Raw genomic sequence first — 13,040 nt, 5'->3', positions numbered from 1 at the left:
CCCCTCCTGGTTGCATGAGGTATCAACCAGTCTCCCTTAGTCACTTGAGCGTCGCTAGTAACAGTTGCACTCCTTACTGTAGGAGTCGTAGTTACATTTGGCGCTATCCTTGCTGCACTGCAGGCGTTTCAGTCAAACATTCTCACAGGACTGGACGAGGCGAAGTCACCTTTCGGAATTGGCACTTGCAGATGGCAGTATTTCCGCTCTGTGCTTTATACCTGCATTGATTTTCCTTCTTCCGACAAGTCTGCGCACAATTACCGTGTCAGCCTATGGTGCTGCAGCTGGATCGAGGGGGGGACTGACGCCGTCGTATTTGACCAGAACGTTGTTCTCACTCCTCGCACCAAGATCGGCAGCAGTCAAAGAATCAGGGTCAACTGGGCTGGCAGTTGCGCTCAAAGCAGTAAGAAAGATGAGCGCGAATGAAATGGAAGGAATTTTCATTTTGGACGGATCCAGGAGATGTGGTTCGGTGCGAGTGTCAAGATATCCGGCTCGTCTCGAGTATGGTCTTCTGCTGATCGACTTGACATGATGACCTTCTTATATAGACTGGTGGAAGCTACATGGCTTGACAAAAATTGCCTTCGGGCCAGAAGTAGAAGGGTAATCGAACCAGACCAGACAGTTGTCGACAAGGTTAGTATGATCACACGAGGAATGTCTGTGATCTTAGCAGGCCGGTTCTGAACGCTTCGTTGCCCACAGCTCAACCTTGAATGTTTGTTGCCATGACTGAATCTAGTTTAATCCTAGCAAGCCTCAATTCTGAGCATATCTTCAATGGGAGCTGGATCAGAATAGGTCTGGTGATAGGGTGGGTCTCTGTAGGGCTTGCAGCCAAGACTGACATGCATGGCATGGCAGTTGGAATAGCAACGCGGGGTGCGGAGTCGTGTCATCAATCTCACGCCAGGCAGCAAACAACGACGTTTGATCAACTTGTGTTAACCTCCTGATGAGGCATATAGTACAACCAGTCAACTCCGATAAGCAGCCTTATGCAAGACACAAGACTCGTGACATTAAAATCTTGCATGCGCCAAATGTGAATAGATTGATGGTCAGGCACAATCACGGACCAAGAAAATACATTTGCCGTTTTCGGGCATTCTGTCCACAGATGCAGTCTTGAGTGCCATGCATCGGACTGTAAACAGTACTTTAAGGAAGTTTAGAATTATTCAATGACTGGACTGTCTGTATGAAGTTGTAGTTAGGAGCAGCGTGTGGTTGAATTGTGGCCAGGGAGTAGTCAATACGCTGTGCGTTGTCCAGGAACAGAGGTGCAAGCCGGAAGACCCTACTATTTACTCTATATGTTATGTCTGGAGTATATTACATCGTTATGACGAAGACCATATAAGCACGTCTTGGTGGCGCAATTGGTTAGCGCGTACGACTGTTAATCGTGAGGTTGAGAGTTCGATCCTCTCCTAGGACGTCATATTTTTGTTGCTTTTTTACTTGATTTCTGTCCCTCTTATCTTATCTACTAACTAACCTCCGACCGGCGCCTGCTTGCTCGTATAACCAATCGAGGCACTGCTTTTCTTCTTAGTAGGGGACATTTATGTATGTCGTCGATCCTAAAGTTCTCGGTGGAGGTACTATGTATTTGGAGCACACAAAGTTGCTCAAATGTCTTTTCCGCGACGCCACTCCTTGTGAAAAAAGGGATCTGTCAGTAGCTGGATATATATAATCGTTTACCGCGAGCGGTAAGGCAAGACTGGAGGTGCACCCCAATGCTGAACACCAACACATGTCATCTCCATGCACACCCTTGCCATCCCCTCCTTAGGAACCTATTACTGATAATGATCGAGGATGCCCGAGGGATTTCCCTACCACGTTGGGAACGGATATTCAGTTCCACTGGCTCCATATACCGCGAAAGACAGGACGAAGATGATAATCCGAGACCCCTCATTGTATACAGCGCCAATTAGGTAGTTGTATTCGTTGGAAATGTTTGGCGGGAACCAGGAAGTAGCGCCCATTGACGCCGGAGACCTCTTTTAGTTAACGCCCAAGTAATAGCTTAGGAGTTGACGCTTTGAATAGCCGATCCTCTCCTGATATTGTTGCCGATAGGGCTGAGAATCTCACGCTTGTTGGTAACGATTATCATCATTACCACGTAGTTTAGGGCAGCACCCAATAGAGTGGCATAAACCTGTGTCGCAAACATGACGCGATGGGGATATTGGTATATTGGCCCACCTTGAGCCAATTCGCCAAGTTGACCGCCAGCAAAGTGACCTGGCAAAATAGAGATTGGCAAGAGGGCGGCCCGGATGCAGAGCTCCTGCAACCATCTTGGACAGAGCCTCCGTTCCGACCCCACTGTCGTACAAACCATACAGGATACAAGAGAAAGGAGCGATGAATACTCCAAGCATGAGGGCTATGATATAGCCTCATACCGGTAGCGTAGTGTCTCCCTTAATGTTGATAATCAGGCCCGCAAAGAAAGCCAGCGCGAACAGGGCCCAATACCACTACAGGGGGACTTCCTTGTATTTGAGCATGCCCGGGTAGTGGGAACAGGCTGTGTTCGGGTTCCTCTGCAGTGGCTTTCTTGAGGTCCGTTGGCTGAACTGAGACTTCGGCTAAGCTATTGCCCTTGGCCCTTCCGGGGTTTCAGGGGCCTGCCTTTGGTCAACGGTGCCTTTCCCACGAGGGACCATTTTCTTGATCTTGAACGGCGAGCACGAAGAATGATGTCCCAAACTGAGGTGAGACAATGCTTTTCGATGTTAAGAGTTCATCTTCATACGGCGCCGGCTGGTGTCCACCATTTATCAGTACCGCTCGGCAGAAGGCCCATGTAGCATCGGTGGACTCGGAAACCGGCAGATTTCATTCAGAAAACGCTTAATGTGATTTCTGGCCTGAATGATGGGCATTCACTGACTAGAATGAATGTGACCATAATGGATTTGGATGGTGAAAGGCGAGTATTGGAGGTCTCTTGCGTTGGCATGGACAGGAGTTCCTTTCCACGTGAGAGAGAATCGCTTTGCGGGACAACCGAATGAGGGTGGAGCTTACGCATAGAAGTACTACAACAGGTATGAGATGGCATGTTCCAGCTAAGCTCCCGTCTGCAACATCCAACATCAGAAAGCGCGGCTCAAAAGACTGAAGTATCCGAGCAGGCTGGAGTGCTTAGGTTCAGTTGTATACTGCTCAGTTTGGAAGAGATATAGTTGACAAATCATGATGGATGAACATCGACATCGGCCCGGGTGGACGGAGAAGCCGTACATGTGAGCGGGACTGCAACCGCCGTCATTGGAGAAAAATCCCGGTCAGATGAACGGAAGACGGAAGCGACGTTGGTTGCCCTGGCTGTATGTATGGGCCATGGCAATGACAGGAGTTGCATTCCATCATCCAGTCAACTCTATCTTCCTTCGTCCTTTTGTTATCAGTCGTCACATATTTTCCTATTCTCAATTCCAACACCTCTCCCCGTTTCACCGCCGCAGGAATGACCAGTCGCTTAGTCAGTCTTGAGCCACGCGCCCGACAGGCTTGTGAACCGTGTCGGTAAGTTCTTCTACACTCCCAGCATCGACGTCACCATCCTACAGACTCATTTTGGTATCGGTAGGAAGAAGAAGACAAAGTGTCCTGGCGAAAAGCCCATATGCTCCTTTTGTCGACGCTTGAATCAAAGATGCACCTATGGTCGGAGTAGTGACCCTCCGACTCGCTCCTCGGAGGTGAGCCTATTCGAATGGCTGATATTGACTGGACGCTCATGGGCTGCAGTCTAGACAGGAGACCCGGGACCGGCTTCGGCGACTGGAATCACGCCTGGAGCGTATCGATGGATTCTTTCAGTATGGATTGAGGCCTAGATGCACATCAATCTCGCTGAACTAACTTGGCGGCTCCAGGACGTTGGTGGATCGCGCGCCACAAGACGCCATGCTCTCCCCGCAGGCTCAACCGTTTCTACCAAGAATATCGCAGAGCCCGACAGAAGCATTCAAGCCGACCCAAGGCATCTCACAACCCCAGCTGTTCGACGCATCTAGATGGTACGCCTGCATGGCTGTCTCTGAAGCTTCCGTTTTGGAATTTTCCAGCTAAGTATATGCAAACAGCCCACGTCCACCGCCGGAAATCTTGGCCCACCTGGTGAACGCATATGCAGAGAGAGTGCACGACCAGCCGCTGCCACTTTTCGACAAAGAGAAATTGCACATCCAGATCAGACAATTTCCCGAATTTCTCCTGCACGCTTTCCTGGCGCTCACACTGCTCTTCGTAGAGCCCCAATTCTACGGGGACGCCAGAACCGAAGCGATTGAGCTGTACCTCCGCTCCGTTCGCCCAACGGTCATCCAACTTGCGGCGGAGGGAAACCCTTCGGTTCCAGTACTGCAGGCGTTGTGCCTGCTCACATTAAGTGACGTCGCTGGTGAGCTTCATTATCTCCTTTACCCCGACGGACAGCGCTGATTATGTTAGCTGGCCGACACGCGCAAGTCTGGATGGATGTTGGCATTGCTGCCAGGCTTGTCCTTTGTCTGTCACCGGCTGGAATTGGGTTGGCTACAGACTCGTCCTCCACGCGTGACGACCAAACACGGTGTTGCTGGAGTGTGTATATTCTTGAAAGGGCTTTCGCCCCGGGCCCACTGTTGCTGGGAGTTAGCAGTCACCCGCTGGCTCAGCTGGGATACCCTACCAGCCCACCGCGACCACGCTCGCTTGTAGCCAACGATGATGGCTCTGTGCCCACGGCCTTTGCTAGCAATGCCGCGGACCTCGGGATACACGCGTACTGTCTACAAGTCACCGAGCTCTGGTATAAAGTACTGGGATACCTGCGACAGCGCCTTGCCAATCCGACCGATGACCCGTGGCTCGTCTCATCCCCCCATCACACTTTGGTGGCGCAATATTACGAGTTCGAAACGGGGATCTCGCAACTGCACCGCTATCGGAACGTCGGCTTCCATACCATCACTCCCACCGAGCTCCTGCAGCACAAGGAGTACTGGACGGCGTGGCTGTATTTGCAGATGACCTTCCACGCTGGGCAGGCTCTGCTGCATCATCCCCTCTTTCATATCACCCATGTGCGACGCGCGTCGTCCAAGTTTCAACCGCCGTCGTTTCTCCAACAGACGATCGACCAGGCACTCCAGCACTCGGGCTGGCCTACGCGCTTAGTCCGAACATGGGAACAGCATGGCGTTGAAATCAATGATCCTTTCTTAGGCCACCTGATCGCGACATGTGCTAGCATCCACTGGATGTTCCAGTTTGCGAGTGACAAAACCATTGCAGACAGTGCCCGGCGGGACTTTGCGCAATGTCAACGCTTTCTGACCGGGCTGATGACTCGATGGCCACATATCACTGGGATGGTGAGCTTGTCCATTGTGCGCTTGTTGGCCAGATTGCTAACCAGACTGATTAGGTGAAGAAACTCGCGTACTTGCAGAGTCTGTCAGCGCAAGGCATTGGGGCGAGTAGCATTCCCCCTTTCAAATGGTCGGCAATGTGGGATTTGTTGGATCCGAACTCCCCGCATAGCAGCGTCGAGGAGTCTCATTTAGCTTTCGTGCCTGGTGGCCAACAGATTGCCACCCAACACCTGGTGCCGTTACGAGAGTCGCCGGAGGAAGATGTTCTGCCTCCGTCGGAGTGGACGAACAGCGACTTTTTCAGCCTGCTGGACGTGCCATATTTCGGGCAGAGTTCGTCGCAACTGCTGCCAGACTACCCCGGAGAGCTGTGAATAGAGTCGGTATATTTATTACGTACAGCATGGATTCTCTCCGCATTTCCACCTTCCGGGCCGGTCAAAAGTGGGCACGGTCCGGGAGTGAGCCAGTGAAACCGTTCCCACCCGCCCGCCAAGCTTTCCATGTGGCCGACCTTCGGAAGCGAAAAATTCTCCAGTATCCGGCAATAGGCTACGCCCTGTCTATATAATACCACTTCCTTCCTGGATGAGTCTTGCCTTGGGAAGACAAGTACATCCAATCTTCCGTCCATTTCATCCCACAGAATGGCGATCCCTCCTTCCAAATTGGCCTCCATTGTGATTGTGGGCGCGGGCGTCTTCGGTCTGTCCACGGCCCTGGAATTGTCACGTCGGGGTTACACCAACATCACAGTCTTGGACCGTCATCTGGCGCCGGTGCCGGATGGGTCCAGTGTCGATGTCTCGCGCATCATTCGTGCCGACTACGCCGACGTCTTCTATGCGCGCATGGCACTGGACGCTCTCAACGGCTGGCACGGCGAGTACGCCCCATACTTTTACCAGAGTGGCCTGATGTGCACGCAGACGCAAGGCAGCGGCGAGCACGATTACATCGCCCAGTCCAAGCAGAATATGGAACAGCTAGGCGGCACGGCTAACCTGGTCTCGTTCGATGGCGAGGAGATTCGCCAGAGATACCCCGGCATTCACGGCGACCTCTCGAAAGCCAGTGGCTACGTCAACATGGACTCAGGCTGGGCCAACGCCGAGCTCAGCATCGGCCACCTGGCACGCAACTGCACGCGGGCCGGCGTCTCCTTCCGCGCTGGTCGCCAAGGGACCGTCACCGAGCTCCTGACTCAAACCACCCCGACCGGCAAGAAGCGGATCTCCGGCGTCCGCACCCAGAATGGCGAGAGCATTTCCGCCGACCTGGTCATGCTGTCGACCGGCGCCTGGACCCCCCATCTCCTGGAGATGACGGGCCGCTCCGTCTCCGTCGCCCAGCCCGTGGCCTTCCTTCAACTCACCCCCGAGGAAGCCCGCGCACTCGACGACAACCGCTGCCCGGTGATCCTGGATCTGAGCACCGGCTGGTTCACCTTCCCCCCGACGCCGGGAACCCACTTGCTGAAGATTGCTCGTCACGGCTTCGGCTACGAGCGCACGAACGACGCGAAGCCCCAGAACCCGAGCCCGTTCTCGGCCCCGACGCTGGACCGCCAAGGCGGCTATCTCCCCCCGGATGCCGAGCAGGCTCTGCGCGAGGGTCTCGAGCTGTGGCTGCCCCGATTCAAGGACCGGCCTTTTGTTCAGCGTCGACTCTGCTGGTACAGTGATACGCCCAAGGGAGATTTCATCGTCGATTACCACCCGGAGTATGAGGGTCTGTTTGTGGCGACGGGTGGCAGTGGCCAGTAAGTGACCCCATGGAGTCCGAAGGATGAGAGCAACGCTAACCCACCCCGATAGTGCTTTCAAGTTTCTCCCCGTGCTGGGCCGCTACATCGCAGATGGCCTGGAGTTGACTGCGTCGGCTGAGCAGCGCCAGAAGTGGGCGTGGCCGGTGGCGCCTCGTCCCATTGCCTCCGGAGACGGGAGTCGTGGTGGGCCTCCTCGTCGTTGCTTGACCCCTCAGGAACGGGCTCGGCTGTAGAGATCTCTTGAGGGGTATGGTAACGAATGATGAGATGAAGCGCCAAGCAAGATATGAGTTAATCGAGGAACGGGGGCTTCGGCGCACGCGGAATTTGTAAATGGTCACGGTCGCATTTGTACAGCAGCACCATTCAACTAGCGCTGAAATTTCTAGAATATACACTACTATTTCAAGTTTGACTTCCCAGCACCGACTACTTACTCGTGCAGCATGCGAGGCATGCGATGTGGTTGAGGATCGGTGAGAGCCGCAGCAACCACGCCCTCCAACAGACCCGATAAGCCTTCTTCACGCGCTCGCTCCAACCAGGTGTCTGCATCCACCGTTCGCAGAGACACACCATAGCGCTCCTCGAGGTATTCTCGGAACTGACCCACAGGCACTGGGCTGGTGCTGCAGTGGTGATGGAATGATGGTGCATCACTCATCTGGGGGCCATTGCGTCGGGCGTCCAGGCTACGGAAACCGGCTTGAGTGATATCCCTTGCCACATCTGTGACAGAAACGAAATCTAAAAACCCCGTCCAGTTGCCCAGGGCTGGAACTTGGCGCGTGTGCACTGACCACTGAATGAGACCCTGGATGAAGTCGGTGCTATGCACCCCTTCCCCAACGATATCCGTCGGCCGATGAATGGCGCAGGGGAGCTGGAACCGGGTTGCACACCTTTCGAGATACACCTCACTTGCCCATTTCGAGGCAACGTAGCCGTGCGCTCCGTCGACAGGAGGCTTGCTTTGCGCCACCGATTGCGGAGGGAGTGCTTCCAGGTCAGTCAACCGAGCCACATCGGCAGTGGACACGAAATGGAACGGGATTCGGCGGCGCAAGGCCATATGGGCGAGTACACGAGTGGATTGCACATTAGCCGGATGCAATGACCGGTACGATTTCAAGAACGAGACGTCGGCCCCATTGTGAATGATCAGGTCGACCCGCGCAGCCAGTTCCTGCCAACAGGTGCGGTCGAGGCCCAATCGAGGCGCAGTGAGATCGCCCTTGTAGCGGACCAGCTTGGCACTGCCAGCAGCGGAGACTGACGGCGGAGTCGAGCGATATGAACAATGAATCCGTGCTACGCGAGGGTCCGCCGCCAGACATTGCAGCAGCGCAGAGCCCAGAAACCCAGTCGAGCCGGTCAGACACACTTCGATGGCTCCATCAGCGTGCAGAGAGCTGCACTCTGCATTTCTTTCGTCGCAAAGATACTGTTCATCTAACCCAGGCAGGGTTTCCTGCTCCCAATCAATGACCGAATCGGGGGGCGGTGTCAGCTCGTCTGTCAACAATGCTGCCATTTCTTCTACGGTGCTGGACTGAAAGAGCGTGCGTAATGGGATTTGTCGTCCGAGGTGTTGCTGCAATAATGCTTGCACTTTCACCATCAACAAAGAGTTGCCCCCTACGCGGAAGAAGTCAGTTCCAAGCCTCCAGACAGCCGTAGAAGCGGACTGATCTAAACACTGCTCCCAGACCCCGATGATAAGACGTTCAGCATCCGAGAATGTGGAAGAGATGGCTTGTTGGTTCTCGAACGACAGTGGTAGCTGGTCGACTGCCCGACGATCCAACTTGCCATTGGGATTTCGGGGCAGCTCGTCAACTGGGATTATGATTCGTGGTAACATGTATGGCGGAAGTGGAAGGTTGGCAACGAGTTCGTCTAAAGCCTCCATCGTCACGTTTACTGCTGCCTGACCCTGCCTGCCAGAAGGCACGACGAAGGCCGTGAGGAAGCGACGATCTCCTTCAGCGTCATGCAAGCCGCGGACCGAAACCACTGCCTCCGCAAGTCGTCCTTCCGCAGACTTCAGGATCGTATCCGCGATTTCATCGAGCTCGATGCGGTAGCCACGTAGCTTGATTTGATGATCGCCATCAATCCGTCCCAGATAGACAAGCTCACCAGTGGGGAGCAGACGCCCCTTGTCCCCAGTTCGATACATGTTGACCCCGCAACTTTGGCTCGGGGCATCCACGAATGGATCTGGAAGGAATCGCTGTTTAGTGAGGGCGTCTTTGTGGAGATAGCCCTTGGCAACTCCAGGACCACTAACGACAATTTCACCGGTGAATCCAATTGGGAGGGGTGAACCATTGGAATCGAGGATATACGTTGAATAACCGGGCAGAGTCCGGCCGACACTGATGGGTTGTAGCTCAACACAGGCAGGGTCAAAGGTGTTGATAGCCAGACACGAGCTTGAAATAGAGATTTCGGTTGGTCCATATCGATTGATAAGTCGCAGACCAGGTCGTTGCAAGGCGTGGAACAATTGAATCAGATGTCGTGGCAAGGCCTCCCCTCCAACAAATGCCGTTCGCCAAGAGGACAGTTGTTGCAGAGCATCTGATCCGTAGCGCAGCAGCATCATGTACTCTGATGGTGTGGCATAGGTGTAGGTGACCTTCTCAGCCAGCATCAGCCGAGAGAGGGCGATGGCGTCCCCACGTATGCGGCGCGGAGCGACGACCAGAGTGCCGCCTCCAAGAAGAGGTTGAAGCATCTGGTCAAGAGAGACGTCGAAGCCAAGTGAGCTTTGCTGGAGCACAATCTCGCACCCGATCTGGAACCGATCGCGCACTGCCAAAATCTGATACAGCAGATTGACATGTCTGAGTACAATTCCCTTGGGCGCTCCAGTGGATCCACTGGTATACAGAACACACGCAGCAGAGACAGACCGGGACACGTCGGGATACGGCTGGGGTGGATACAGATAAATCTCAGACGCGGAGATCGCAATACCCGAATAGAGGTTCAGCTCCCTGATCGCTGCTTCGGTCGGGTCATGGTATATGATCGCTGTAGGGCGGCAGTCGTCCAGGATCGATTGGAGTCGAGAGACAGGATTCTGCGGATCTAGTGGTACATATATGGCATTCAGACGCCATATAGCTAATAGATGACAGACAAAATGTATTGTCGGCTCACAATACACTGCGACACAGTCCTGGGCTTGGACCCCTTTCGATTGAAGAAGGCCGGCTGCCCTCTGGATGTGCTGCTGCATCTGCTTGTATGTGAGACTGTTTGCATCCGCATCTTTGATGGCAATCTGATCGGGCTTAGAATTCGCCCTTTGCTCAATTCGTTTCGAGAGTGTGGCCGTCTCCGTTATGATCATCGGAGGACCCTTTCCAAAAACAAGCCCTGCCATAACATCGTTGTCGTCGTACAGACGATGCTGTGTGATAGGGGTATCGGGGTTCAGGACGCAAGACTCGAAGAGGCCCGAGTAGGCTCGTAGGATAAAATGAAGACTCTCCAGTGAGTATAAATAGGTTGGTGCGCGAAGGCTGATGTTGGTAATCCCGTCAGGTTGTCGAGTCAAGTGAAGAGCTAGATCGCAGGGAGCTGCAGCACCCTCGATACACATTTCAGACCCATTGACAGTATAATGGTCTTTATAAGTCATTTGCACCTGAAACAAAGGGTGCTCGGCAGTCGATTGAGGCACGAATGCATGGCTCAGAAGGACATCAAGTGTTGTAGGTCCATGGTTTAGCGTTTCCTTTGGAACCGAACAAGCTCGATAGATAACCTCTGTGATAGTGTCCTGGGGCGCGATGGTGAAACAATGGGGGAGCAGTTGGGGGTCCCTGTTGTCTCCTTGTTGGGATGCCGCAATGCCAATACAACCCTCGCGGATGTCCAAGAGTCGTGCTAGAAGAACCTGTAGCACAGCTTGATGGCCTAGAGATTCGGTTGCACCCACATGGCGCACCAACGAGCGGAGGGCAGCCCCCGTTCCACTCGGTAAGAAGATTTGAGCTTCGTGTGTTCGATACGCCGGTAGTACTTGCCGGCTGGAGACTTGACTAAAGTCAAACAGTGGTATGGTGCAGGGCCATGCCGCTGAGGCGGACTGCGATGATCGAACTCCGGATTGCATCTCGTCTCTGGTGTCTCTTTCGCTGCTGCCTTGTGATTGGGATTATTGGAGCGGCCTTGACTGGCATCCCCAGGGCTCATAAATTCCGTCGAGGCCGGAACCTGACTTCCTTGAAATCACAATCGCTTGCCTTATGTAGCTGGGCGCCGCGGAGATGGGCGCCATAATCATTTGGTTCTTGGTTCAAACCTTGAGTGGTGACGACGAAGGCGCACGCCTTCCAACTCGATCTTGAGATAGCCCGTGGTTCACTTCGAGCCTTTCTCCAGAGGTTTGAGACGGGTCGGGGACCAAATAAAGCCCGAAGCAGTGCAGAGGGTAGAGTATACGCTCAGCCCAGGTTTGATGTACACTGTTGCTTGTTCAGATCCTCCTTGGCAACTCAATAGGCTCGATGAAGACTCTGTGCCGCAGGCCAAGTGCGTCTTTCTCCACTGGCATAATTTTTGATTTCTCCAGCCTATATCCTGTCGATACTAGTTTTTGACTGAGGGATAGTCTGAAACTTGATTCCTGCGTAGCTTATCCGCGGTGGTGGCCTATTTTGAGGCAGTTTTCCATGGTAAGGAGGCCGGGCAGAGCACCATAGCGTTGACGCAAACGATCAGTAGTCGAACCAAACAGTTGAAAATTGTTCTCTAGAACTGACCTAGAGGTTCAGCGACAGAAGGACAAACGGAAGTTTGATTGATATCTGGCGAAATGGACCTACTGAGAAAGTACGTTCGCGAAGACAGTGGTTGAAAATTTCTGAAGCCTTGTTTGGCAAGAGTTGGTGACAAGTCTTATTGGGAAAAGCTGAATAATCGGAAGAGAATTCCAGGCTTCGTCTAACCAGTCTCTCAGAAAGGAAGAGGATCTCTCTCAGGTTGAGAATATGGATGAACAGCGCTGCTCATCGGAACCATTTTCCTCCTTTTCCTGGTAAAGCGACCGTATTCGGGAAAGATTGACGAAACAAGACTGAGCGATGATGCCAGGGACAGGTGCCAATCTCGGCAATTCCTCGATATTTGGCGAGCAGTCCCTTGCTGAACATATGATCGCCATTGCAATTCATGCTAATCACTTTCCGTACCGAGGCAAGAATGTTCAAGGCCAGTGCTGCCCCTATCACCAGCGCTTTTACCAACGCAGCCTTGTAGCAGTAGAAAGATAGCCATGCAGGGAGGCGTCCATGTAAGTCTGACAGATTGCGGGGACTTTGTCGAGAAATCAAACATGCTGGTGAGGGTTACGAAAGGATGGTTTCAAGGTGGTGCGAGAACCCTAAGTGAATTGACAGGTCTTCTTCATGAAGCCTCAATTCAGGGAACCAGGAATTCAGCATCGCCAATAACCATAAGCTCTACGATAGTCGAGATTGATTGGCTTATCGCGACCGTCAAAATATGATGTATGCACGCCCTGACCCGATGCGGTGTCTGATCGCCGATCTTCGGCAAGAATCAACGCCATCAGCTTCTGCAAGGAGCTCCAGATGAAGGATGCATAAGATATGTCACAGGATGACAATCCCGGGCTGCAGAGGCAGCCAGAACGGGATGTAGATGTCTCCTGAAAAGTCAAGGTGGCGGTAGCCATTGCCAGATAATCATTGGATAGCTGGGCTGTGGCTGCTCCTTAGTCTTCGAGTCTTTCGTACGCCGTAAATATTATCAATTCCAGGAATATGGGTTGGGGTTGAGTATTTACTTACGATGGCACATCTCCGATATCCCGCATGACTTTACTTTAACCT

The 13,040-nt window shown here is 53.3% G+C and overlaps 3 protein-coding genes and 1 non-coding gene across 4 annotated transcripts; 3 read left to right on the top strand and 1 right to left on the bottom strand.

Moving 5' to 3' along the window:
• Nucleotides 1–1,376: 1,376 nt before the first annotated feature.
• On the top strand, nt 1,377–1,450 carry BO97DRAFT_t189. Its single transcript has one exon. It is a non-coding gene; the product is annotated as a tRNA-Asn (tRNA).
• A 2,261-nt stretch (nt 1,451–3,711) lies between these two features.
• Nucleotides 3,712–5,910, top strand: BO97DRAFT_117388 (fungal specific transcription factor domain-containing protein). The gene is made up of 5 exons (XM_025689954.1): nt 3,712–3,860; nt 3,918–4,061; nt 4,128–4,444; nt 4,495–5,399; nt 5,453–5,910. Exons 2-5 carry the CDS (start codon nt 3,949–3,951, stop codon nt 5,771–5,773), a joined length of 1,656 nt encoding a protein of 551 aa, XP_025549846.1. The 5' UTR covers nt 3,712–3,860; nt 3,918–3,948; the 3' UTR covers nt 5,774–5,910.
• Nucleotides 5,903–7,543, top strand: BO97DRAFT_371987 (NAD(P)/FAD-dependent oxidoreductase). Its single transcript, XM_025692844.1, has 2 exons — nt 5,903–7,161; nt 7,217–7,543. The coding sequence occupies exons 1-2, from the start codon at nt 6,047–6,049 to the stop codon at nt 7,398–7,400; spliced, it is 1,299 nt and encodes a 432-aa protein (XP_025549845.1). The 5' UTR covers nt 5,903–6,046; the 3' UTR covers nt 7,401–7,543.
• Nucleotides 7,544–7,600: 57 nt separating this feature from the next.
• On the bottom strand, nt 7,601–11,441 carry BO97DRAFT_479055 (acetyl-CoA synthetase-like protein; the record flags this gene model as incomplete). Its single annotated transcript, XM_025700667.1, has 2 exons — nt 10,339–11,441; nt 7,601–10,302 (listed from the first exon to the last, which is right to left on the bottom strand). The coding sequence occupies exons 1-2, from the start codon at nt 11,297–11,299 to the stop codon at nt 7,601–7,603; spliced, it is 3,663 nt and encodes a 1,220-aa protein (XP_025549844.1). The 5' UTR covers nt 11,300–11,441.
• Between the last annotated feature and the right edge of the window lie 1,599 nt (nt 11,442–13,040).

This window comes from Aspergillus homomorphus (assembly GCF_003184865.1).
Source record: "Aspergillus homomorphus CBS 101889 unplaced genomic scaffold BO97scaffold_27, whole genome shotgun sequence".
In the NCBI taxonomy this organism is placed as follows: domain Eukaryota; kingdom Fungi; phylum Ascomycota; class Eurotiomycetes; order Eurotiales; family Aspergillaceae; genus Aspergillus; species Aspergillus homomorphus.
This window is presented reverse-complemented; position numbering and strand designations above follow the sequence as displayed.

What these genes read in the sequence shown, in the direction of transcription:
- BO97DRAFT_117388 (XM_025689954.1), top strand. Translation starts at nt 3,949, where the DNA reads ATGCTCTCCCCGCAGGCTCAACCGTTTCTACCAAGAATATCGCAGAGC. An exon ending in CACATTAAGTGACGTCGCTG is followed by an intron (nt 4,445 to 4,494) that starts GTGAGCTTCATT and finishes TGATTATGTTAG; the next exon opens with CTGGCCGACACGCGCAAGTC. An exon ending in GGCCACATATCACTGGGATG is followed by an intron (nt 5,400 to 5,452) that starts GTGAGCTTGTCC and finishes CAGACTGATTAG; the next exon opens with GTGAAGAAACTCGCGTACTT.
- BO97DRAFT_371987 (XM_025692844.1), top strand. Translation starts at nt 6,047, where the DNA reads ATGGCGATCCCTCCTTCCAAATTGGCCTCCATTGTGATTGTGGGCGCG. An exon ending in GCGACGGGTGGCAGTGGCCA is followed by an intron (nt 7,162 to 7,216) that starts GTAAGTGACCCC and finishes CCACCCCGATAG; the next exon opens with TGCTTTCAAGTTTCTCCCCG.